A 26791-nucleotide genomic window follows, 5' to 3' on the forward strand; every position below is an offset into this window, starting at 1 on the left:
AATTCAACTCTTTAAACCACATATTTGATTTAATAATACGTTTCAGTTACATTTATTACTCACCGATCCACTAGTTACTTTAATAATCAGCTATGTTAAAGGTTGTTGCATGTTCCTGCTTGTGTACAACCATTACACTAGCACATTTTTTTTTTGCAGTCCTGCAAATACACATTCCCTTTATCGGCGGCCATGCGACACACGTTCACATTTGGCCACAACACTGCTATAATTTACGGTAATTTCAAAGCTTATTATTTGGACACAGTTCATCAATAATACTACAGTGACTAATTGTGTGAACCTAGAATATATTTTTTACCATGGCAAATGATGGAAAAATAAATGATCAGTTCTCGGGTCAAACTGTCACCACCATGAAGCCTTTATTAACTCTCCCCATTTAAGTAACTTTTTAAGCATTTCACGATCATGCTAGTGTTAAAATGTGCTAACCACCGTTAATATTAAAACATACAAAAAAAATAAAGCAGCCATTACTAGATCCCATGGGGATTTGAGGTTCCAAAACAATATTACTTTTGGTAAAAACAATTAGTACAATGCAAAAACACATCCACTGTAACAGTATTATCGCTGTACTGTATCCTCAAGAATATTATCATTCTGACTGCAACTACTTCCATTACTGCAACGGTATTATATGGAATACAACTTCAATTCTTATGACTGTGGTCTCTGGTGCTTTGACATGTATGAAAAATTCTGCTCATCTTTTATACTCTCTTCCAACTCTTCCAATTACAACATCAAATTATATTAATATCAGTTACTAGCCAAGTAGACGACAGCAATTGACATTATCATGTAATGCTGAAATAAAATGACATATTGGGTTTTACTTCCCTCAGTGTCACAACAATTCACTAACTCCCAATAATGTTAGGGCAGCAAGTGCATGTTTTTTTTTTTTAAATTTAGGAGTAACTGGAAAAAAAGTGCTACACCTGCTTTTTTTTTTTCAGATCACAATTATGTCCAACAATACTTATACTGAGAAATGAACCGTGCCCTCCCTACACATATACTCTTTTAACAACAAGTTGAAAAATGGCCTGAATTAGCTAAAAGTGTGTTTGTTTAATTACTGCTGGGTGTTTTGTTTTGTTTTTTTAATTAATAATTGCTTCAGAGTTAAAGTGAGAAGTTAGTTGAGGTACATTTTGGAAACGTCTTTTACTTGTGTGTCGTCAGACAACTGCACATTGAAGGCCGTCTGCAGCAGCTGACCTCTGAGTCGTTTGTTCTGCGAGAGAAGAAGAAACAAATCCAGCGAGAATTCACAAGTAACCCCACCCTTCACACGTCAACTGTGAGTGAACGTGGCTGGGAAAACAAAACATGCAGTAGAATTTAACGAGTTGATGATTGCTGCACTGATGAGCTGAATATTAGACCCACCGTATTATATCTTGATCTTACTAGTGCAAGTTGTGTCGTAGCCTCACCCATGCGGTCGAAGTGTTGGCAAAAATTGTCAGTTTTTGTATTTAGCAGTAAAAAGAGAAGAGAGACCAACTGACAGTATTAGTAATACTGCTGTCCTTTATCTTACCTCACAGTTGCAGTTGAGGGCTTGTCGGGCCCTTCAGGTCTCTATTGCTGAGGGTCTGGTCCAGTCAGAAAGGCTTGTGTTCCAAAAGGAGGCACTGAGCACGCTCCGTAACCTTCTGACACAAGACCTGCACAGATACCAGGAAGAGACTCAAAGACTAGCGTGTTTCACACAGAGAATTCTCAAACACAGGTACACAATACATACAGTATACAGATCACTAGTATGACTCCCGCTTGAAAGAAGGAAACTGATTTGAGATGCAAATGCATGCTGTTCCAGCAGGCTGGTTGAAGTTGTATTTGTTCAGATTTGTTTATTGCCAGTCGTTATCCATCAAACGGTTGTAAATGTTTCGAAGAGAAAAAAAATCGACAGTAAATTACTTTGTTTCCAAACTTTTAATGCCAAAATGTCTATACTGTTAGGTGTCAGAAATTGAGTTTCATGATTTGTAACATGTTTCCTGAAGATACTAATTACATTTTTTTTTTTTTTTTTTTTTCCTATTGCGTAATATGCTTTTTCCATAAAAACTAACACAAATGCATGTTAGTCTTCAGGGTTCCTTTTTGGTTCTTTTCCAAACAGTCCTTTTTTGCCACTCAAGCTGTCTTTACCATTAATGCCACTGGAGAGAGAGTGTCGTACTTGCAATACAGCAGAGGGATCTGTGAGCTCAAGTGCCAGGATGAGGCCGGCATTTTGCATTCGCACAATAGCAGACAGCAAAATAAATGGTTATTTCTGAGATATGTATCAATATGTATGAATTTGTGAAAGTGTGGGAACTATTGCATTTCAATCTGTTCGTGTCTTTTCCCATTATGCACTTTTGTCCTTACTTTTATAAAAAGAAGTGTATTTCAATGGGCTGCCATTTGCACTGTCAGTGAAGATTGCCTTTACTTGGAATGCCTAAAATTTTAAATCATCAAAACCTTTTGAAAATAAGACTTTAAGCGTGGCTTTTTCAGCAGGGTTGACATTTACACATATAAAACTTAGGCAACATAAAACAACTGCTGACTTGTTCTTTTTTTAACTAAATTTTATTTAAGTTACTTAACAAAAGAAAACTAATTAAACACTTGAGGATGACGCTTTGTCTCATCTCATCTTACCCTGTTTTATATACTTTTTAAGGTAAGATATCCCCTAAAAGTTTATATTATTCCTACTTGGACATTAATCCCTGAGTCATTTAAACATGATTGCTTGAACTCTGATAAAGAATATGTACTTGTTTCACCTCAACTATAAATTGACCGTTTTGTTTCAGATAGCATTGCTCGTACTGGTTGTCGTAAAAAGTTATGTTTTTAAATCTTTGTCTGTTCCTTCTGCCTTCAGGCCAGAAGAGGAGACTTCCGCCAAGAGCCCCAGTGGCCACAGCATGCAAGAAAAGACCGAGACAAACAACATGGTACGGTGAAAAACTCGCTATCTAATCACATCTCTCAAAATCATCCCATTTGTGAAGTTTCACAAATAAAAACGTCATACAGTATAGCACTCGTTTGTTACGTCAGAGGTCACTGGTTTTGGCTGACAATCTCTGTTGTAGTTAGATGTTTGATGGGGTTTAAGGTCAGAGTTCTCACATTTGTCCATACCAAATGTATTCAACCATGCCTTCATGGACCTTGTTAGGTGCGGGTGGGGCACAATTGTGGAAAACAGACATGGGTCTCTACCAAAATCATCCATCCATCCATTTTCAACACCGCTCATCCTGGTTAGGGTCACGGGGGCACAGGAGCCTACCCCAGTTGACTTCGGGCAAAAGGCAGACTACACCCTGAACTGGTTGCCAGTCAGTCACAGGGCACATATAGACACGGACAACCATTCACACTCACACTTCACAAAAATCCCCAAACCCTCCCAAAATCATATACAGTGTAAGTGTTCAAAATGTCTTGGTATGCACAAAACGTCACAAGTGGTTCGGGCTAAATAATATTACATTATGATATACTGTATATACAGTGAACCCCTGCATAGCCGTGGTTCATATTCACGTATTCACAGATTTTTTCTTCTTATCCACTTAGTGTTAATTATTTGCAGATTTTTGCGATTCGCTGTCGTGCCCAGTCCCTATCCCCTGCTAATAGCTGGGTCCGTTTTATAAGCCAATGTGGCTTACAAAATATACAAAATACAGCCTAGAAAATTAAAAGAAATTATGCGTGTGCATGTGTGTGTGCGTGTGTGTCTGGCATGGGTCCAGCTGTTGTCAGTCTTTCTTAAACAGTTGGAGTAGATGCAGAGGAAACATCTGCCTGCTCATCTGGCTCTGTCTGACTCACACACAAACACACACACATTCACACTCACACACATTTAAGCATCATTCCCCTAAAAACAGGTAATAGACAGACACAAAGTTGTGACAGGTAACGATGAGGGGAAAAAAAAGGTTTAGTCTTATTATAATGGGAAACCTGTCAAAGTGTCAACAGTTTAAGTGGAGAAGCTTAAACGCAAACAGCCGATAGGCTGACTGCCAACACAAACAAAACTGTGAATCCTGTAGACACTCAACAGAAAATGTTTTTAGTAGCGCTAAAGTGCAGCAGCAGCATTGGGGTAAATGTGCAGTTGATTTTGATGGGTAACCGTTACAGTAACTGTTGTAGTTTGCTCTATATTTAAGAGCTGAGCTGTGGTAAAAACTTTAGCCTGTTTTTTTTTTTTTTAAACAATCAGCATCATTGACAGAATATTGCTGCAACGATGCATGCCTTAAATTAAAAAAAAAAATACTACACACATTTCAAACGTATACATGAACCAGTATCCAACACTGAAGATTACATTCAAGATTACAAGATTACAAAATGTATGTTAATAGAAAATATGCAATTACTCAGATTAAGATGACACTGTCAGCGATGTTTGGAGATAATCGTAATAACTATAGCAATGATCAGAAAATGATCATTAAAAAAAAAAAAATCATGATAGAATCCTATTCTCATGGGATACATTAGTGACTAAACTACAATTTGTTGGGTCAGTGGAATGTCTCCTCAGAGAAATTACAAACAAAAAACCCAACAAGGGAAGGTGGATCGTTTCGACCTGGAGCACATGGGGGGCACATAAAGTATAAAGAATGATTCGTCCTGTTGCTGTTTTTATTAAAAATACCCAAAATAATTTGCTTGTAAGGTGAAAGGCTAATGACTGCCTGCTGTTCTGTTCAGTGGGAATGGCAGCAAGGGGCATTCAAACCTGCACTCTCACGCTTGGTTATACTAATCTAGATGAGCCAATCCGGTCCGAAGAGAGGCTTTGTAACCCTTTCATCAGATTATTTGACCTTAATCTGTCAGAAAACGAGCCAAGATTCATGTAATCACACATCACTATGATTAGGGTAGAATCTAATACCTTTACATTCCATTTAATTAAAGGTTTGAAAATGTCAGTGATACATAATTTGTGCAGTTATATAAAAGCAAAGCAAAGCACCTTTATTTATATAGCGCATTTTGTACACAAGGTAACTCAATGTGCTTTACATGATTAAAAGCATTTTAAAAAAACAAAGACTTAAACCTGACTTTAACCTGGACTTAAAAACATGCACACTTGGGGCTGATGTCACTTCTGTTGGCAAGTTATTCCATTTGTGTGCTGCATAATAGCTAAATGATGCTACACCATGTTTGCTTTGGACTCTGTGCTCCACTATTTGACCTGAGTCTGTCGATCTCAGAGCCCTACTCGGTTTCTATTCCATTAGCATTTCATTCATGTGTTCAAGAAATAAACCGTTTAGTGATTTATAGACCAGTAGCAGAACTTTAAAATCTATTGTAAAGCTGACTAGAAGCCAGTGTACAGACTTTAGAATTGGACTAATATGCTCTGACCTCTTTGTTCTGGTCAGAACCCGAGCTGCAGCATTCTGAATGAGCTGCAGCTGTTTAATGCTCTTTTTAGGGAGTCCAGTCAGAAGACCATTACAATAGTCAAGTCTACTTGAGATAAAAGCATGGATGAGCTTCTCCTGGTCTGCTTGACACATGCAAGCCTTCACTCTGGATATGTTCTTCAGATGGTACAAGGCAGTTTTAGTAATTGATTTACCGTAATTTCACGACCATAAGGCGCACTTAAAAGTCTTACATTTTCTCCAAAATGGACGGGGCGCCTTATAATGCGGCGCGCCTTATGTGTGCACTGAGTTCCAAAATCTGGTAAATGTTGTTGTGTGACTTTAATGAGCGCTCCGCTTGACTGACTGGGAGCATTTCCTGCTGACACGCTGCTTATATAGAGGAAGGCGGACATGACTGAGGACAGCATGTGCGTGACAGAGGACGCTAAAGACATGCCCCCAGTAGGTATATAGTTCTGGTATGTGCATCGGTTTGGCTAAGGACCCCCAAAAATGGCACCTACGAAGAGACATGCTTACGAAGCACAGTTTAAACTGCAAGCTATTAGTTGCGCGGAGGAACATGGGAATCGAGCAGCCGCGACAGAATTCAAGATCAACGAATCTATGGTTCGCAAGTGGAGGAAGCAGGAAAATGAGCTTCGCCAAGTCAAGAAGACAAAGCTGAGTTTCCGCGGAAACAAGGTGAGGTGGCCCGAGTTGGAAGACCAACTCGAGCAATGGATTAATGAGCAAAGAACAGCCGGGAGAAGCGTCTCTACCGTCACCATTCGACTGAGGGCAATAACGCTTGCAGAAGAAATGAAAATCGAACATTTTCAAGGAGGTCCGTCTTGGTGCTTTCGTTTTATGAAACGGCGCCATCTATCCATCTGGGCAAGGACTACCGTGGCGCAGCAATTTACGGCGGATTACAAGCAAAAGCTGGCCATCATCCGCTCCTACTGCAGTAAAAAGATTGCCGACAAACACATCCAGCCCAACCACATCACCAACATGGACGAGGTGCCGCTCACTTCCGCACACTTTCGACATCCCGGTGAACCTGTAGAGAAGAAGGGGACCACCACGGTAGCGATACGCACAACGGGGCACGAGAAGTCGGCTTTTACTGTTGTGCTTGGTTGCCATGGTAATGGACAGAAACTGCCACCTATGGTGATTTTTAAGAGGGAGACGCTGCCTAAAGAATAGTTTCCAGCCGAAGTCATCGTTAAGGCCAATTGAAGAAAATTTTGGCTTTTAGACAGTGACGCAACACCTCAATTGAACTGTCGTCATCTGGAGACACTGCTAGATATAACTGTGTGTCATCTGCATAGCTATGATAGTCAAAATTAAAGTTCTGAAAAATTTGACCCAAGGGGAGCATATACAGGCTGAACAGGAGGGGTCCAACAACTGACCCTTGAGGGACCCATAGGTCATTGCTACTCGATGAGAGTGAACACTTCCAATGGTTACAAAATAACTCCTTTCCTCCAGGTAGGACCTCAACCATTTACGGACTTCTCCATTTAGTTCTACCCATGTTTCCAACCCGTTTAACAGTATATTAGAATAGAATAGTATATTAGACCACATATGCAGTAGACTTGCACACACATACATGATCAATACTTGAATGCCTCTTATAATTAGGGATTATGTGATATATATCTATTTATATCATAAATAAAGGAAAAGGTAACATATCTATTTAACTATCTCTCTTTGGTTGGACGAATCCGTCTCTCAAAGCTGTACATTGATTTCGGTCATTGTTTTTGAGCTGTTAGCTGTAATAATAAATAATAAAATGACAAGAACATCTGCTAATCAGAATACCAGAGCTACTGCATTAATTTGTTTAACATTTCCTAATTTGCACTGTGATCTCCAGTTATCCTTTGGAGTAATTAAATTCATCCGTATTTAAATTATCCTTATTTAACCCATCATTCTGACAGACATATCTCATAAAATAGGCTTGGTAAAACGGTTTTAATCCAACAATATGTAAACTCCTTTTTATTATTCCCACATAGGATCAAGACATATCCTGGATTTGATCAGATTTCCTCGTAATTGGTAACAAATAATACTGATTAAGAGTTTGAGTTGCATGTAATAAATATAACACTCGCTTTGGGGAATATGTTAAAATGTGGTTTGAGATGAAGATGATGCATAAAAAAATATATCAGAGCTTCTGAATCTGAAAAGAAATTAAGGGACGCATTAAGCAAAATAATATATGTTTTAAATGGTAAAACTCAAATCTAACCAGCAATGAATATCATGGGTTGGAATATACAGTTTTTTTATTAAAAAAAAAAAAAGCAGTCAGGTGGCCACCAACACCAAAGTAATGAAAAGTCCACTTGGCTACAGATGGATGGGCCATGACAGTTGATCAAATTGATTGTTTTAATTAAAAAAAAAGGGTTTTATAGATCCTATTATCTTTGTGCAGATGACTTTAATCTCTTTGTGGGGGCCTTGTAAACAAAGTCGTTCATCAAAAGAAATCTCTGCAAACATCCCCATCACTTTGGGTACCGAATCAAATTTGACTCACCATAATCACGGCTGGTAGGACATGAGGACAGAACACGCAGTTAACAGCTGACGCCAGCAGTTTAAATACTAACATCATATCAAGGATTCTTCATGGCCTGTATGAAGCATTCCGGCACTAGCGGAATATGAGCTTTGTTTGTACGAGATGCATTAAGGGAGCGCTTCTCTTTTTACCCTAAGTACCACCTCAGAAAGATACTTAGCTCGCAATGTACCACCATAATGACCAACATTAAAATACAGTAGTGTACGTTTCCCCCAAAAAATTAAATAAATAAAGTGTATTTATTATTGTAATCCACTGTAGCATTATGCAGTGCTTGAACAATATCCCTCCACTTAAATCAAGGAAAATAAAAAACAATTTAAATAATAATGCAGTTACATCTATTGTGCACAAAAAGTTACGTAAAGATTTATACCTAAGTACAGTAAATGCTGCCGGCACGGCGGAAGACTGGTTAGCACATCTGCCTCGCAGTTCTGGGGACTGGGTTCAAATCCCGTCCCCACCTGTGTGGAGTTTGCATGTTCTTCCCGTGGCTGAGTGGGTTTTCTCCAGGCACTCCGGTTTCCTCCCACATCCCAAAAACATGCGTGGTAGGTTGATTGAAGACTCTACAATTGCCAGTAGGTGTGAATGTGAGTGCGAATGGTTGTTTGTTTCTAGGTGACCTACGATTGGCTGGCAACCAGTTCAGGGTGTACCCCGCCTCCTGCCTGAATATAGCTGGGATAGGCTCCAGCAGCCCGCGGCCTTCGTGAGGATAAGCGGTAAAGAAAATGGATGGATGGACAGTAAATGCTGAAAATAAACTGTTGTAATAGGTTAATTGCAAAGATATTGTACTTAAAAGTTAAATAATACTTAAAAAATGTACAGTGCTTCAAAGGTAAATTATTAAAATAAAAAGTTTAAACCAGCTGTATGTATAGCGACAATCTTCATAGCAATATGCTTGATTGAATTTAATGTTTTAAATGTAAATGTATGAATTAAATTTCTTAATTTTTTTGCATACCGCTAAAGGAAGCCTGCGTACCACACTTTGAGAATCACTGCACCCAATAGTTTTTCTTTTTTCTTTTTTCTTTTTTTTTTTAATTCTTATTATTTGTTTCAACGTTTGACGATAATATAATATAAACTGGTGGCACGATGGACGAGTGGCTAGCACACTTCTGAGGTTTGGGGTCCGAATCTCAGCTCAGGCCTTTCTGTGTGGAGTTTGCGTGCATCGTAGGTTAACATAAGACACAAAATTGTCCAAAGATGCGTGTGAATGTTGTCTAATTTGTGCCCTGAAATTGGTTGGCGGCCAGTCTAGAGTGTACCCAGCCACTCGCTGAAAGTCAGCTGGGATAGGCTCCAGCTCACCTGCAACCCAAATGAGGATCATAGAAAATAGATGGCTGGAAAATATAAGGATTATAAAACATCTCACTGTCATGAGTGGAAGTCTACATCTTAAAACGTATGTGTTCTCAAAGAGGGGACACACATATGAGAATCCAACGTGATTGCCCTGTCCATGTCAAAATGAGCGCTCGGTTTCTAGGGTGAAAATAATAACATTAAAATAATCAGCTTCGAGCTAATCCTATTCCATCCTGCAAACATGTTAATACTGTAGTGATCAGCAGTGATCCCAAACCCCAGATACCCTTCAGCCCTCCCAGGGCGTGCCTCCTCTCCCAGTCCAGCCTTGACTCACCATCCCACGGGGAGGCAGGCAGGCGAGTCCCTGGATTAAGGCCACGCGATGCTTTAAACCCTTGGACTCCTGCCACTTCATTTCTCTAAGTGGCATTGGCCGTGTTGCTATCATTGTTAATTAAAATTGGATTTAGTCAAGTGGTTGGTTGGAAAACAGTGAAAAATGTTTCCAGTTTCATTTATTCTTGTCTCTTTTGAGTTATTAAGTTAAGTGGACTTTGGAGTCTACCTCTTTTATCTAACTATTTCCGTGAGAGACAGCCTGGTGTTTGTTTCGCTGGGAGATGTTTTTAGATGAGCGAGCAGATGTTGCCGTTTCTCAAGAGGGATTTATGTCAGGATTAGAACACACATACACACACTTTCTGGGCTTCATGTCATCTTGAATATTATGGTTTTCAAACAAACAAAAGTAGCGGTAGAGATAATAAGCCAGAGGTGCCAGTTAAGAAACTTGATAGTGCCCATTAAAGTACAGTACTTATTTCTATTCGCCATAGAGTGGAACCTCTGAGGTCGATCACAATCCGTTCCAGGACTAAAACTAAAAGGATTAACGAAAAAAAATCATCAGAGTCAATTTGTCATCGTCATTAAACCTTTACTAACTGTACAGGCATTTTTAAATAATATTTGTATAACCTCAATTGTCATAACAGGAAGAAGAAAAAAAAGTTTTTTGTAAACCGTAAACACTAAATTTTTCCTTGATGATAAGACATCACGTATGTTTTTGCTTCCTAAATTGTCACATAAATCATTAAAAATAATAATGCTATTGCGAATGAACATTTCAAATATTGTTGGCTGTTGTTTAACAACTGATTTGTTCGAATACAAAATAACATTTTACCATGGTAAATAATAGAAATTGATTCAAGATATGTGTTATATTAGGATATTGTAGGCGGCACGAAGTGCTGTAAATATCTGACAGCCAATAAAGTTCTTTTTTAAAAAAACATGTTGGCGGTATGAGACAGACAAGACGTAATGCCCGGCTCAGATTACAAGACAAATTTGATCTTTCACGATTGCACGATCTCAGACTACTGCAATAAAATGTTCCATTTAGTTCTACCCATGTTTCCAACATGTTTCTTTGATGAGGTGTGACATGTAGCTGCACATTGATTGCTAAAAGTGAGTTGCCCCTACTTACGACTTGATGCATAATAATACAAAAAATAATAATGAAAATATGTCAAATGAACGTAATCAATTATTGACTTGCCATTTGAGGGATGCGGACACTACACTGCTTGCTAGCTAATCGCAGAAGAGTGAACCACCGCATATTCGCAGTTCGGCATTCGCCTATTTTTAGGGTGGAAACTGTCCGCTGTTATTGGCTGAAAAACTCACCTATGTGCTGTTTTTGTTCATAGCCCATAACCATGTGTCATATAACACGTTTTGTCAGCTCATAGCTAGCCGTGTCTGCTAAAAAAAAGTGGTTGCCGCCATCTTCTGACATCTATAGGCAATTACCAACCGTTTTGGGTGGCCGTCGATTACTTGTAGATTTTCGCTCTTCGCGGCAGTGGTCAGTCCTTATCCCTCGCCAATAGCAGCGGTTCAACTGTATTTCAGTGAACAGTGTGTGTTTTTCTTTTTTCCCAGGTACTGTACAATCATATCCACACGTGTATTTGGTCATGATTGGCAATCCAGAGTAGATAACGCAAGTTTTGAATTTCATTAAAGAGTCACATTGAAATTCAGCAATGGCAGAAAAAAAAAGGATTTGATTGGTTTATACACACATATTTTTTTGAATACACAAAAGAAAATCTTGCTGTGGCTTATTGATTCAAAAGCATCTGACTGTTTTGGCCTGCACTTCTAATGGGGTGCGGTGTGTCTACTACTCCTCCTTAACTTTATTTTGGCGGGTTGTTATTGTGTTCGACTCTTTCAGCATACACCTGCGTCTTCCTCCCAATCGCCACTTAGTCCACAGCAGAGAACCGACAAAGAAGAAGCCGAACAGAACTGGAGAGCCAGTCAGAGGAAAGCAGGCCTCTCAAATCTGCAACGAACCAGCAGCATCAAAGACCTTATCAGTAAATTCTCTGGTCCAGAGCATGACTTATATCTCGGGTCTTCTCTGGGTCTTTTTTCAGCCGCTGGAAGAGATCCAAAGTTCACTTCCTTTGAGACAATCTTGTCTCCTAAGTCCAAGTTGAGTCCGACTGTTATCAGTCGAGACGACAGTCCGCTTCCAAGCATCTCTGTGACGCCTCCGTTCAGGGAGGAAATTCAGCGAGCCGCTGAATCTTCTCTGACAGATGCGGGAATTAGCCAGATAACTGCAAGAATTGATTGTCCAGTAGGAAGCAGCAGTCAGAGGACAGATTCAAACAAAACAAAAGACTCTGGTAGAGATTCGGTGGCAGACTCTGGCATGGGATCGGTAAGCAAAAAAAAACAACAACAAAAAAAAAAAACAACAAAATATTGCACGGGAAAAGCTCCAATTGTTCTATGCATGAAGACAAAATGACAGCATGGCACTGCATGTTCTTGAAATGCTTGATTAAAAAAAAAAAAGTCCGTACAAATCAGTGTCATGGACTACAAAGGAGATTTTAAGCATGTCCTCAATGATCAAACCTTTCAAGTAGCTTTGGAGTCTCCCTTTACTCATCACTTTCCTTCCACTTCATTTTTTAAAAAATTGTAGATTATGCCAAAATGACGATTTTACTTCATGTTGCGTTGGTAAAATGGACTTTGTCTTTTTTTTTTAAAATTGCTGATTGAGTTTGTGTTGATTCAATGCTTGTGGCGAAGCAGCGACTGATTGTGGCTTAGAGGCAAATTACGGATCTTCCATTTAAAATTTCCTCTAAATTATTTTCACTCGCATACAGACTCAGAGGTAGAATAGATCTCTAAAAGCATCATAAAAATTATTTTATTGGGAATTCTTCAGACATGTAAGCGAGAAAATGATTCAAAAGCCTCAAAGCCAGGTTAAGTCACTACTCATTTGTGTCCAAACTAAGTTGTGACACTTCTTTATCTTTATATGTACATTTCTGTATTTGGATGTTCTTCAATTAAAACCTGAAATATACACTATCACAAAATGTAATTAACCTAAAATGCATTGGAACCTTTAAAAATAAACTTAATTTGACCTTCTCTAAACTATTACATGTCCAACTGTTCAGTCTTTCAGTACTTTTTGCACAACTTGCTGCTCTCTAACAAGGAGGGACTACAAAAGTTATTTTTTATTTTATTTTTTTTGTTTATTTCCAAGGACGTTTATATCTATACCTTTCTGTGACTCTTCCAGTCTCTCCGTATCTCTATTGTAACCTGCTGATGACACGCTATGACTCTCTAAGCAAGGGCGAGGAACTGTTGATGAATTGCTAATTGACGTCTTGCTCTCATGTTGTCAAAATATGGACAGCATGATTAATAGAAAGCTTGAAATTGAGCCACGAAATGTATTGGTTGATTAATGGATCATACACCTGTTATGAATTTTGCCTTGTTAGAAAAAAAATACTGAAACATGGAACAGTTGGACATGCATTCAAAAGTTTAGAGATCAAATTAAGTTCACCTGTAAAGGTTATAGAACATTTTTGGTTCGTCCTAAAATTTCAACCAAAAGCCAAATATCCATTTGTGAATAGTGTATCCTTAATGTACTCTAAAAGCAGTGACATACTGCTGTCTTCAGTAAATATGAAGCAGGATGTTGGACATCTGAGAAAAGATTGTCAGCGTCTCTGTCAAAAATAATAGTTGATTTTAAAGGTGCACCATTCAGCATTTTGAAAAAGACCAAAAAAAACTATAGTCGTAATATATTGGAATAAATTGCCAAGAGTTGCAAGTGCTTTCACTTTAACTGAACAACATCAGCACATGCTCATTAAAATCACTTGTTCCTGTGTGTATATGATGACCGAAATGCTTTTTTTTTTTTTTTTTTTTTTTTCAGGAGCCTGAAAGCGAATCAAATAAGCAAACAGACAGCCTGTCAGAGGAGGAGCCCTCCACTCCCCGAGTCGTGCCGCCCAGCCCCAAATATCAGCTGTTCCTCGACAATGATCTGAAGACCAACGGCTTGAGTGGCAAGGATGCAGATGGTCCGGGAGGCGGAGGGTCGCCGGGGGAAAACAGCCCCAGGCTGTCCCGGTGGGAGACCACTCAGCCGGGGCTCAACAACTTCCAAGGGTCCTTGGAGTCACTTGCCTCCCGGGACTTAGAAACTGATCGGGTGGGTGGGGCTGATGAGTGCCCTTCTTTTGGAGAGTTGTGTGTTTGTGTGATTCATAGAAGGGAGACCATTTATTAATGTGTGTGTGTGTGTGTGTGGGGGGGGGGGACTGATTGAAAATTCTAAGGGGTCCATAAACATTGTGTGGCATTGACATGGCAGTGCTTAAATTGAGATATTTTTTGTATTTATTTCTGCAAGTGCGCCTCACAGTCAAAGGGTCTTAGTTTCAAATCACGCCTTTGTGGAATTTGCATGTTTAGCCCATGTGTGCCGGAGTTTTCTTCAGGTAGTCACGTCCCAAAAACATGCATGAATAAATAAATTGCCCATAGGTGTGAATGTGAGTGCATGGCTGTTTGTGTATATGTGCCATGCGACTTACTGGGAACCAGCCCAGGGTGTTACCTGTCTCTCACCCTCAACCCTGAAGATGACAAGTGGTGTAGAAAATGACTATGAGGACCGCAAGCAACTAACCAGTTGTCACACAGCGCCATCTTTTGGCAAAAACACGGATTCACGTATCCTCTGACTGTTTCCATCCATCCATTTTCTACCGCTTGTCAATGCATTGGTAAGGCAATGTATAAAAAAACATTTCCCCATCGTCAAATTGTAAAGAGATACACATTCAGATGTAAAAGGTAAAACGTCAATTAACTACGATATAACATTGGTGTGTGTGTGTGTGTTTGTGTGCGTGTGTTTTTTTTTTTTTTTTTTTTTTTTTTACAGACCATCTATGCTGAAAGCCCTCGAGTGTTCAACAGTCCCTACACCACCCTGAATATAAACACATCTGCTGATTACAACCCCACATACCGAACGAAGGAGTTTAAGGTTTGTAATATTGTAGCTGGAAACACCAGGGAAATGTTGAAAACGTTTAACAATACAAAAAAAGAACACTGCGTTCTGTTTTTACACTATACGGACAAAGACTGGTTAAGAATCACTGATCTAAAGAACAAGATCAAAATGAATTACATTGTGGTTAACATGGCCGAACCTCACTTCTATCTCTATCCAGAGTGGAATTTCCACCTCAGAGTTGAACCTGCACACCTTGAACAGTCACAGCAGCAGTCCCCTGTCTATGAGGGGCTCCGCTCTCCTGCCCCCTCGCATGCGATATACTGCCTACGATTCTCTGTTGAAGAGGAGGAACGAGGTTCCCAACCCTGTACGTCTCCACAGAAACACGCATTGTACATTTGACATTCGACCTTAACTCACACTTTGTGTGGTTTTTGTTGTTGTTTTTTTTTTATTTTCATGCGGACATGCATCTCCTTTGCTCTAGGTGATATCAACCCACTACAGCATGCGCGCTGCCACACTGGGGGGCCTGAGTAGAAAAGACTTTATTGAGGAATTGACCTTACAGTTGGATAACTGTCAGAAGGTGGGCGTTTCCTCAGTCAGAATGAACAATGGTTACAAGCATTTTGCAGGTGCATCAGAGTGAGGTGTATTTCTAATATTTTGGACCTTAAAGGTTACCAAAATATTGAAAAACACCTCCCACAATATCATTTTTTCCCCAGTTTTTTAGGTGTATGTTGATTTGTTTTTTTAATTGTGTACACCGTTTGTCTAAATTCATTTTAAAACACATTGCTGTTTTGCTGGAATTTGGTGTATTTGACATCTGCATCTGAACAAAATTTGATGATTTACATGAGGTGTATGTCCTCTCCAGCGAAACCAGTTTCTGGAGGCCGAGAGTGTGGAGATGGAGAAAGAGAGGACCCAGATCAGGTGACTTCATCTTGCTAATTATCATCCTACAGTCTCGAGACTAGAGTATAGATGTATTTCCCATCCATCTTGCTCATATTTTGTTTTATATTTACATTGTGTAAACTTTCGGGCTCGTGTGCTGTCACAATGCAGTAGGACCTTGACGTACGAGTTTCATTTGTTCCAAGCTCGTAACTCAATTTACCCATATGCCAAATCACTTTTCCCCATTGAAATGCTGTCACAGTAATCGGATTCAGTGCATTCGTTTTTTTTCATTTACTGAGGGGGTTTTCTGGAACGCAACCTCTGCGATAAACGTGCACTGAAAAATAGCACTGTATTGTAAAATAGAAAACAATAAAGGAGAATTTACAGAGATAAACTGGTTATATAAACTAGTTAAGATGAAAGTCACACACACACACACACACACACACATGCGCGCGGGGCTGGGAGGGTGTCGACTGTTGACAGACCTTTTTGCCCGTCAAAATACAACCCGCCAAATTGGCCAGTGCTGAAATTCACTTGCATTTGGCAGGGTGGCGGCTGTTAATGTCAAGCCCTGCAATGTAACTCGAATAACTCGTAAGTTGGGGCACTCTTAAGTCAAAGCCCACAGTTATTGTCCTGTCCTTTGGCTTCAGGTTTGAAATGAGGGGCCTATTGGTGAACAGCGAAGACCTGCTGAGGACAAACACGCAACTGTCCAATGAATTGAAGAGAATGAGGGAGCAAATGATCGAGATGCAGAGAACAAATCAGGCCTTGGAGGAGAAAAACAGAGAGATGGAGGTACAAATTGGATATATGGATCGACAGACAGCTGCGGTGACTGACCGATCATCATGTGTGCAGATTGAGGTGAAGCAGGCCCGCGACATGATGTTGGAGGCCAACACTCAGGAGTACGCCTTCGGCTTCCTCCAGCAGTCCCTTAAAAACAAGATCCAGGATGCCGAGGTGCAAAATAACAACAAAAACTAATGCACAAACTGCTTTGTGCTGATTGTGCTGGTGGAACTCTACAGTCGTAACCCGTTGCATCGACAGAAAATGTAGAACTAATGTACATGAAATATAATCCATCTTTTTACGTTTGCATTGCGCGTGTGTGTGCGCGCGTGTAGGACTCCCTTGAGAAGGAGGCGCTGCACTCTCAGAATCTGGCAGAGAAGTTATGGCTGGCAGAGAGACAGATGGAGGAGCTGGAGGTGGACAAAGACAGCAAAAGCAAGAAGGCGTCTGAACTCAGGGACACTGTCATACGACTGGAGACAGAGGTGCAGTAATACAGAGGTCACACTTTACGAGCCAATGGAAGGCATTTTCTCACTGTCATCAAGTGGCTCTTTGCAGAAAAACACACATAGACGTACACAGTTTGATTGCTCTGTTTTTTTTTTTTTGATGTAGAAATAGATGCTAAATATGAAATTTCACTTGCCTTAAAAACTGTGTGTGGGGAGAGATTTTACTGGGCCAAAGTCCCCAACAAATAAATACAAATAAAAAAACAATAAATAAAAAGGAAGCGAACACATCAGTATGACTACTTGACATGCTCTGAATTCACTACTGTTTCACAATGTACACTCCTCATTTTAGTATTTCAATGCTATTACTTGACATTGGTAACTTCTGTATTTCTTATATTTTAATAATTGATTAATCTGTAGATTTTTTTTCCAGTTAATTAAAAACACTTTTTTAAGTTGCCATCTCTATTAAAAAAACAGGAAATTATTGCAACTAGAAAATAAGCAAACAAATTGATTATAATTCGGTTAATGCTTTGGGCCGTAACATGTCAGAAAATAGGCAAAAATGTTTTCCAACGTTAAAGATCTTATTTTGATGGAACGTAAAGATCATCAGTTTGCTTTATTATTATAATAAGTCTAATTATTAATACTTACTGCCTTGTTATAATAAATGTGATTATCAATATGTAGTGTTGATTTGGACAATTTTAAGTTGAATAAGGTCTCTAAACGATTAATAATGATCAAAAATCATCTTTCATTAATTTGATTATCAATTTGTTGTCGGGCGGCACGGTGGACGGCTGGTTAGAGCGTCTGCCTCACAGTTCTGAGGACCGGGGTTCAATCCCCGGCCCCGCCTGTGTGGAGTTTGCATGTTCTCCCCGTGCCTGCGTGGGTTTTCTCCGGGCACTCCGGTTTCCTCCCAACATCCCCAAAACATGCATGGTAGGTTAATTGTGGACTCTAAATTGCCCATTCACATGTGAATGTGAGTGCGACTGTTTGTTTGTTTATATGTGCCCTGCAATTGGCTGGCAACCAGTTCAGAGTGCACCCCGCCTCCCGCCCGATGATAGCTGGGATAGGCTCCAGCGCTCCCGCGACCCTTGTGAGGAGAAGCGGCTCAGAAAATGGATGGATTTGTTGTCGGTTAATCTAAATTCTTTAACTAACTGAGTTTTACTTATGTATAGATGTTTAAGTGTTCTGTTATCTACAATATATTTTTATACTGAACAACTTTATCTCTGTTATACTGTTACATGGAGGGCTCGGAATTATTACTCATTCCTTATTGGTAATGATGCCTTGTTACCGCTATATCACAAATAAACTTGAAGCATAATGAAACAGAAGTGCACTTACACAAGCCTGTTTCTACACTGTATGCTTACGATTATAGAAAATAAGTAACAATGATAACTGACTTTACTAGCAGTGTCTAGCATCCAGATCTGTTGTGTCTCCAGCTGGCCGACGCCCTGCAGATGTCCTCACAGTCTTCAGCAGAGTTTAACCTTCAGCAGAAATTGCGTCAGGACGCCCAGCTGAGGATGGAGGAGCTGGAGGAGAGTCTGCTGGAGAAGGAGCAGGAGCTTCAGAAACATCAGGCACTCATCATCAGACTGCAAGGAGATGTGAGTCCCCCTGTACAATAACTGGACCTCATGAAAGACTACGCACAATAGTTGCAATAATATTTGAGTGTCATAATATGATAACTGTGTGATACAGGTGTCTGGTAAGCTGATAGACAAAGCGCAGACGCTGGAGGAGGAGATCCAGCTGAGAGAGAGACTCCAGCTGCAGTGCAAGCAGGCGGAGAGGACCGTGGACGACCTCCAAATGGAGCTCCAGACCACCATCCAGGCCAAAGAGGACCTGGCCAAACAACTCAAGCAGGCTCAGGTAAATGTGCTTTGTACTGATCAGATGTGTTTTTCAGATTTGGAATCAGAAAACTTATTTATCCTCATGCGCCAATTAAGGGAGCAGAGAGTGGAACATTATTTATAGTTTCTCTGTTTGTTTGTATTTATCATACCATTCACGGAGGTTGTGTTCAATCATATGATACTGTAAAAACGTGCTTTTTGGTTTAAATACAACTGAGGTCTTTTCTTGTTTTCTGTGTACACTCTGCTTAACTCTTGAACAGAATTAAGGCAAATCAATAATTTTATACTGTGTTTTGCATATACTGTATTCAAAAATCAAACAACAATGCAGCATAATATCAGACACTCGTACTTAAACACTTAGATTATACATTTACTAGCCAATTCATTAGTTCTACCACAATAGGCTAAAATCAAGAGAAAGTAGGTCACCAATTCAGTTTTCCATCATAAAGCCCCTGTGATTGGCTGGCAACAAGTCCAAGATGTACACCACCGCTCAAAGTCAGGTCACCCACTAACCCTAATGAAGACAAGCTCACTTTGGACCGTAAGAGAAGTATTAATCCGACAATACATTTCTGTGGTTATGGGTGTACTTTGCAGTGGCGTAGAATTGCCAGGTGCTTTTTAATAATTGTATTCCTGATACAGCTATCCAAAATACTCAATTAAATGTCCGGTGAGCAGGCATGTGCACAGACATTTTTGGGGGCAGGTGCGCAAGCCAAATAAAAGGGCACCCATCACCAAAATTGTTCTAACAAATTAGTGTATATGTTTTCACTTTTGTATTTATTTCTGTTAACACAATCAACACAGTCAATAACAAAACTATGAACAAACGTCCGTTTTTTATGTACAAAAATGAGACCATGCTAAATCATGTTAAGGCTTTTTTTGACTTATTTAACCTATAACCTGTGCAACTTGATTGAAACAAAATTGAGAGGGGAAGTAAAACTAAACAACTGCGATTACGTGGTTGCAGAACTGCACACACACTCATAAATGGGGATTTGACTGACAAAATTAAGCGATCACATTCGAACTCATGGTAAATTGGATTAGCACACACCTGCCACCATTTCAGGTGCCTCTTATTAACTCCAAATAAATTAAGGTGGGAGCATATGTGCAATTCTCCCCAGGACTCAAATAAATACCCTCAAACTTCAAAATACTTTGGGTGGAATTGATGACAAATATGGTAAATAATTATTATTTTTTTAAATACTGTTGAATGAAGAAAAAAAGGGCTGCAGCAAATAGGGTATTTTTTTTCATGCAGGGCAAAAGGGCAGGTGCTTGAGCACGATTTGAGATCTATGTGCGCACATGTCTACCAGTGAGTGAACAATTATGATACCATCAAATAACAATAATCATCTAAAGCAGGGGTGTCAAACTCATTTTTGTCACAGGCCACATCGTAGTTATGGCTTCCCTCTGAGGGCCGTTATGACTGTGAACCCATATCAAGGAATTATCACCTCATATAATTACGCCACAAATTAATGAATAACTACTTTTAAAATCAGAAGCCTATAAAAAAAATCCAACTAGTACATTTCTTTTCAAATGGGGGTTGGTAACAAAAAATGCTTGCGATATCTCAACGTTATTACAAGTACAATCGAACACAATTTGCAATTTTACGGGCCACGTAAAATGAGGTGGCGGGCCAGATCTGGCCCCCGGGCCACCAGTTTGACACCTGTGATCTAAAGGAAGCATTTTCTAATAACATAATCTAATAATCAATATAGGCATCTGTTGTTCATATATACCAGCACGAATCACGACTTGATTATAAGCTTGACTTTCAAGAGTGTCCAATACACGCTAATAGTAAAGGCCTGGAAAAAGAGCACACGTACGCATATTTTGTGGAAATCCAAATATCCACAGAAAGCCCAAGCGAGCACAGAGAAACTCCAAACTCCATGTAGAAAGGTCTATTTAGGCTTTTGCAAAGCAAACTGATGCAGGACACCGAAGATTCAATGATTGTGAAGAAGTTTGAATGTGTACTTGTGAAGACATATTTGTTTCTGTACTTCTTGTGAATGTAATTTTCATATTGCTGTTTCACGCTACAACTGAACTTTCTATTTCCGGCAGTTGATCAGACTGCCTTCACAGTGTGGTTACATGCATGACCTAATGATTCAAAACTGAGATGTCCACTTGAATTAATCATTGATGCATACCAACAGTTTGGGGTTAATGAGGTATTCATTATGCAAATCCTGTTTAGCAATCAGTGTGCAAATTCCATAATCCCAAAAATTCATCATGTCGCTATTTCTGAAGGTACTTAGTCTGTCCCATTTCTATATGACCTCGGTGTGTTTCGCTTGATTCATTCATATCATGAACACGACACAGAAGAAAATTCAACTATGTTGTTTGTGTAGCAACTTATTTCTTTCGTACTCTTAGGAGAAGATGATTGACCTCGAGTCTGATGTGGAGGAGCTGCATGATAGTGAGCAGAGATGGGCCGCCAAGCACAAGAGAAATATTGAACAGGTACACAAAGCGTACACGTGGAAAGTTGAATTTGATCCGGTGAATGCCATTCTCTTGAATATTGACACCTGTCCCCGTTCGCTGTCAAGACTGAGCAGCTGCAGATGAAGCTCATTCAGGAGAAAGATCTGAACGACCAACTTGAAACTGAGAAGGCCATCACGGAGAGACAGGTGTGTGTGCGTCAGTGACGTGCGGTGAGGTTCATGATTGGTGAGGCAATGACTGCGTCCGGAGCTCTCTGAAGCTCAACTCCACACTGCCACATGCTGGTTGGGGCACATACCGGACTCCACTGTTCACATTTAGTGGCTTTTCTGGTCGATAAGAAAGACTAAATGTCGCACACTTTCATTAGATATGTTAGACAGTCTGTGAAACGTCAGTAAGTGCAGTACATGTGTGATCAAATGGATATTGTTGGCGATGTAATGAGGAAACACCAATGTCTCTTGTGCGAAGCCACGGACCAATCACGTGCGTGGTCTCTTGAAACATCATGGGAGCGGTGACTCAGCGTGACTCGTAACTGCGCCTCCGATGCATATGAAAATTCAGCTATTTTAATGATGAAATCATTGAAATTATTGGATTGAAAAAGAAAATCAATGTAAAGCACGGACCATGGAACTAAAATGGAACAATTTAATGTAATCATAAGTTGTTGTTTTTTTATTATTTTTTTTTTTTTTACTATTCACATGCAGTGGAAAGGAAAGACCACCATGGGGCAGTGGGCCTCTGCCTCACTTGCCTACCGTGACCGCACGCTCCAGCGCTCCTTACCGTGACGAGCAGAGGCAAGGCTCGGTCATGCGACAAAGTCAGCTCGCAATGAGCAATTTGCGGTGGTCATTTGTGGCAAAGCAGCAGAGGTTCGCCGCTCCTCGTCCAGACTGCAAATGAATGCAGCGTGCAGGAAGTCGCCGAATTCAAATCATATTGTGGTTACGTAACAGGCTCACTCACGGCCACATTTTCAGAAATGAAATCAGATTGTTTCATTTCACACTTGGAGGATGGGCAGGCACTATCTGTATACAAGAAATAAAAAAGGCAATTTTTATGTATGTATAATAGGTACCCTTTTGAGAGTACATTATGAAAACTACACAGAGAAACCCACCTCTGTGCTTGCATCTTTACTTGTTGGACTAGCCGCGAAACAAACATCCATAAGGGAATTTAGGCCTCAGTTTGCAGGATGGCCACATGTCTTGAAATAAACTAGACTGCAGCACGTGAGTCATTTCCCCTGTAAGAACACACTTAACTTCAACGGGACTGATAGAATCTTTTAAAGCGGAGTCATCTCAAACAGTGAGTCTGAGAAACGCTGTTTTCTGTATCCGTTTAGAATCGGCCCTCTATCAGTCTGAGGATAAACTCGCTGTGTGCAAGTTTTTTTTTAATAATATTTATCAATCTAGTGTGTCAAATGATCTTATTTTACTTGTATGACCTAAACTCTGATTAAAAAAAAAAAGATCTCTGTGTCTGTCTGAAGTATCGTGACCTGCGTCTGGAGATGGATGAGCTTCAAAGCAGCAAACCTTTGGAGGACGTCATCTCCAAGACGGAGAGCCGTGTCAAAGAGCTGGAAAACCTTCTGAGAACTGAGGAGAGGTACTGTGTCACATGGCTGCCCCCCCTCCCTTAAAAGAACTGAATCATGTGTGTTGCCCTCTATGTATAGTACAGTATAAAGAAGAGCTTTCCTTCAACTGTCAATATGGGCAGCTTTGAATGAGCATTTGTGTTTTGTGCAGAAGCAAAGCCGTTCTTTCCAACACCATTGGGAAACTGGAGAGGAGGATCAACGAGCTGAGCGATCAGATAGAGGAAGAGCACCGGTTGGCTGCTGAGCAGAAAGACTTGGTCAAACGCGCACACACGCAACGCACTACGCGCTAATAAAGTGCATTTAACGCTGGCAGCCTTCTTGAATTTAAGTTTAGAAATCTGTGAACATACATTGACTGCACACTTCATTGTTGCCTTTACAACAAATAGGATGTAGTAAAATAGTTTGCAGCGGTGACGGAATGCACTGCATCGTGCTAAAAGCTGCGTACAATAGTTGCACCTTCTCTTGATAAGGGAACCAAAATATTAGAAACACCTCACGCTGTTGGACACCACCGCAAACAACCACCTCCATCGTGCAGTATGAAATGATAATGAAATATATTGGTACCTCTCTCACAAATTGCGCTTACGTCGGATCTCATTATATTGCGCTAATGTGTGGCTAAATCTAGCTTTGCCATTTTCGACGTGAAGACTTACACACTCTGTTTTCTGGACGCATACTCAATTTCTCTGTGATCGGTCACGCAGATGGCCCAGAGAATCCGCTCGCTGAAGCGGCAGCTGAACGAGGCCGAGGAGGAGGCGAGCAGGCGGGACGCTCAGCTCCGTCACACTCAGCGGGAGCTGGCCGAGGAGAGGGAGTCCAACGGACGGCTTCAGAGGCAGCTGCTCGACCAACACCTGCAAACAAAGTACGCTCGAGTCTCAACACACGTGCATACACACGCGCACATTTTGCGCATTTTGCTGTATCGCGCACACATAGTTACTTTAACTTGAAGTGGGAAACTGCATATCATATATCATATGCAGGAGTCAAAATGTTGCGGCCGGTCAGTGGAAGTGAATCTTCTGCCTCTTTCTAAACCAATGTCAAAGTGTAATCGTTTGTCCCCGTTTAGGCGTAAGGATACCCTGACAATTCGCCAGACCCTCGATAACCTGCGGCTGGACCTCAGCGTGGATGATGAAGATGAACTCGTGCCGCAAAAAATAGAAGAGAAAGTGCCGGAGCAGATCAGTAAGGTCACTGAGGTTTAAAAATCCACCGTCAATTTGTCAGAGGGTGAGAAGGATCCCGATGGGGCTCCACTAGCAGCAGCTCTCAACACGTATCACAGTCACAACACAGTATCGCATGTTGCATGGGATCAAGTTTATGTGTGTTCATGGGGGCCCAATTCTACGCCACATCTTTGCGAGCGTGCATGCAAGACGCACAGCACAGACACATTGTCCACACGTAACATTATTTGGAAGCATGCTTTACTTGAGAAACACATTGTTTCTACCATCGAAATAATCACAGGTCGTGCACATTTTTTTTATGTATCGAACAAAAATTCTAAAGTCAAAGTTCACTGCGCAAAATGTTACATGTTGACCATGTACATAATAAGTACGCCTGTTCATTTTTTCTCTGTATCACTATCAATAACTTTATGGATAAATGATCAGGAATATGTAATCTTGGACAAGATAAAAACTTCAAGACACAACTCACAGGACACTTCATTAGGTACACCTGCATCTGAGTTGCATCGCACACACTCTGCCTTTAACAAAGACAACATTTGACAGTCGCAGTTCTGTTTTGTTCTTGATTTGTGGTTGTAGCTTCTAATGGTGACGAACTGAGCAGAGTTGATTTTTCTTTTTGTTTTCATGCAGTTCTTTGAAATTATTACATTGTGCAGGCGTCCCTAATGTGATCTGCCAGCGAGTGTGGCATCAGTTTTACCCCCTCCCCCCCCCCCCCCCCCAGTACGAACAGACTATGTCCATCAAAAAGATATTCTCCGTTTATGTTCTTCTATAGCGACATTTGAATGTTTGAGATGAATTGTAGAGTTAATTCACAGAGAAGGGAATGTATGATCAAATAAGTGCCAGCACAATAATATTCTCAGAACTTCAAAGAATTGTCTAATATATTTATTACTGTCCTGATCGCCAAACTCGCTGTTCACAGGTAGTGTTTGAGTTTTAAATGTGCCTTAACAAGTATGAACTCACTATTAAAAAAGATTTAAGAAGGTGTTTTAGAATTCATGCCATTGTACAGAAAGGTTATCAAATTCGAGTAAAATTTGTATTTGTTACTCAACTGGGTTTTGCAATCATTTATGCAGAAAAAATAATGGGTGCAGTATAAAAATTATTCAAGTTTTCATTTTGATTTTATGGAGGTTTGCAGACAATCTGTAAGGTTTTGTTTTTTTTTGGGGGGGGGGGGGGGGGGGTTTCATGTTAAAAAGTGTTTGTTTTTTTCAATTTTTGGGGGGGTCATTATATTTTTACTGGTTGTTACTATATTACAGGGATACGACAAAACACTGTGTAAAAGTGCAGAGCGTGGGAGTCACACAACAACTTTTACAAATGTATTTATAATGAATAAACTGTGTTGACGTTGCATTGCTAATCACTCGCTGGGCAAAACAGGTTTGTAAAGTATGAAAAATGAACTTTTGAAGCTGTGTCGCGAGTATTTTGGGGGGTGTATACTGCCGAATGCAAAAAAAAGAAAAAAAGAATGCAAAACATAAATAAATAAACTCGCTGTGCCTTGTGCGTCAATGAGCCTCATGTGCTTATTGATGTTTTTAACATCCAGACTGCAATATGAAGTTTTAAAACGGAATTAACGTGAAAATGCAAAAGAATAGGCTTGCGCGGACGGATACATTGAATATTGGGGAAATTATGCTTCTTTTGTTTTGATCTTGACTAAAGTCTTTTGTGGGCTTTGATACATGAACTCACTGCCTCCTTTGGGCTCAGAGAATAAGTGAGCTATTTTTTACATATATACAGTTTGTTCTAAACCTACTATTCAGATAAAGCCTGGATTATATCTATTTTGTTTACATTTGCCGGTGTATTTACTTTTCATGCTGTTTGGAGTCGATTTGAATTATTGCCTCGGTGTCATTGCTGTTCTTTCTGCATTAAATAAAAGAAGCGACTACAATTATTTACAACAAATTAAAAGATACTGTTTTTTATTTTCCATTTCATTAAACATTTATACTAGTTATGCTGTTCATGATGGATATTTATTGTTGTTTTTCCACATTCCCTGTCTTTGGTGAGAAGTTTCCTCAATAAATTCTTCTCCAAAGAAAAATGTGTTGTTGTGCTGGTGGCGGTTTGCGCATAAAAAAAAAAAAAAAGATGGTTAATCATCTTATTTCAGTTCCAAATGAGTTAATTTAGTTGCTTGTGTGGCGCAAGCATGCAATATGGGCTTTCTGTTTTAACGTCTCAGATATGTAAATCTTGTCATTGCACATTTTACTTTTCAACTGCACTTGAATGGCTCCACACTATTTTGTTCCGAGACTGGGCCCACATTATTTGGATGCTGGTGCAAATGAGTTACAAAGTTTAACATCAACGCAAGAGACATTTGAAAGAGTGGAGTGTTTGTTACAAAAAAAAAAATAATAATAATAAAGCTGCAATAGGTCGTCTGTCCAGCAGGTGTCAGCATGATTATGATTGAAATC

At 39.9% G+C, this 26791-nt stretch overlaps 1 protein-coding gene across 10 annotated transcripts in view; it reads left to right on the plus strand.

Moving 5' to 3' along the window:
* LOC133465038 (cingulin-like protein 1) overlaps positions 1–26409 on the plus strand; it is a 63608-nt gene extending 37199 nt beyond the window's left edge. For 4 of the 10 annotated variants that reach the window (XM_061747378.1, XM_061747379.1, XM_061747376.1 and 1 more), the window contains 20 exons: positions 1216–1333; positions 1584–1768; positions 2930–3002; positions 11693–12187; positions 13739–14017; positions 14756–14860; positions 15051–15203; positions 15324–15425; positions 15723–15781; positions 16414–16561; positions 16625–16729; positions 16897–17049; positions 18504–18671; positions 18769–18942; positions 21378–21467; positions 21557–21640; positions 22975–23093; positions 23237–23345; positions 23808–23971; positions 24182–26409. In XM_061747378.1, the coding sequence (XP_061603362.1) occupies positions 1216–1333; positions 1584–1768; positions 2930–3002; positions 11693–12187; positions 13739–14017; positions 14756–14860; positions 15051–15203; positions 15324–15425; positions 15723–15781; positions 16414–16561; positions 16625–16729; positions 16897–17049; positions 18504–18671; positions 18769–18942; positions 21378–21467; positions 21557–21640; positions 22975–23093; positions 23237–23345; positions 23808–23971; positions 24182–24320 (3022 nt within the window). In that variant the 3' untranslated portion in view covers positions 24321–26409. Of the gene's footprint in view, positions 1–1215; positions 1334–1583; positions 1769–2929; positions 3003–11692; positions 12188–13738; positions 14018–14755; positions 14861–15050; positions 15204–15323; positions 15426–15722; positions 15782–16413; positions 16562–16624; positions 16730–16896; positions 17050–18503; positions 18672–18768; positions 18943–21377; positions 21468–21556; positions 21641–22974; positions 23094–23236; positions 23346–23807; positions 23972–24181 lie in introns of those variants that run through there. The other 6 variants (XM_061747381.1, XM_061747384.1, XM_061747377.1 and 3 more) reach the window with 4 other exon arrangements.
* The last annotated feature ends 382 nt before the right edge of the window (positions 26410–26791 follow it).

This window comes from Phyllopteryx taeniolatus, chromosome 15 (genome assembly GCF_024500385.1).
Source record: "Phyllopteryx taeniolatus isolate TA_2022b chromosome 15, UOR_Ptae_1.2, whole genome shotgun sequence".
In the NCBI taxonomy this organism is placed as follows: Eukaryota; Metazoa; Chordata; class Actinopteri; order Syngnathiformes; family Syngnathidae; genus Phyllopteryx; species Phyllopteryx taeniolatus.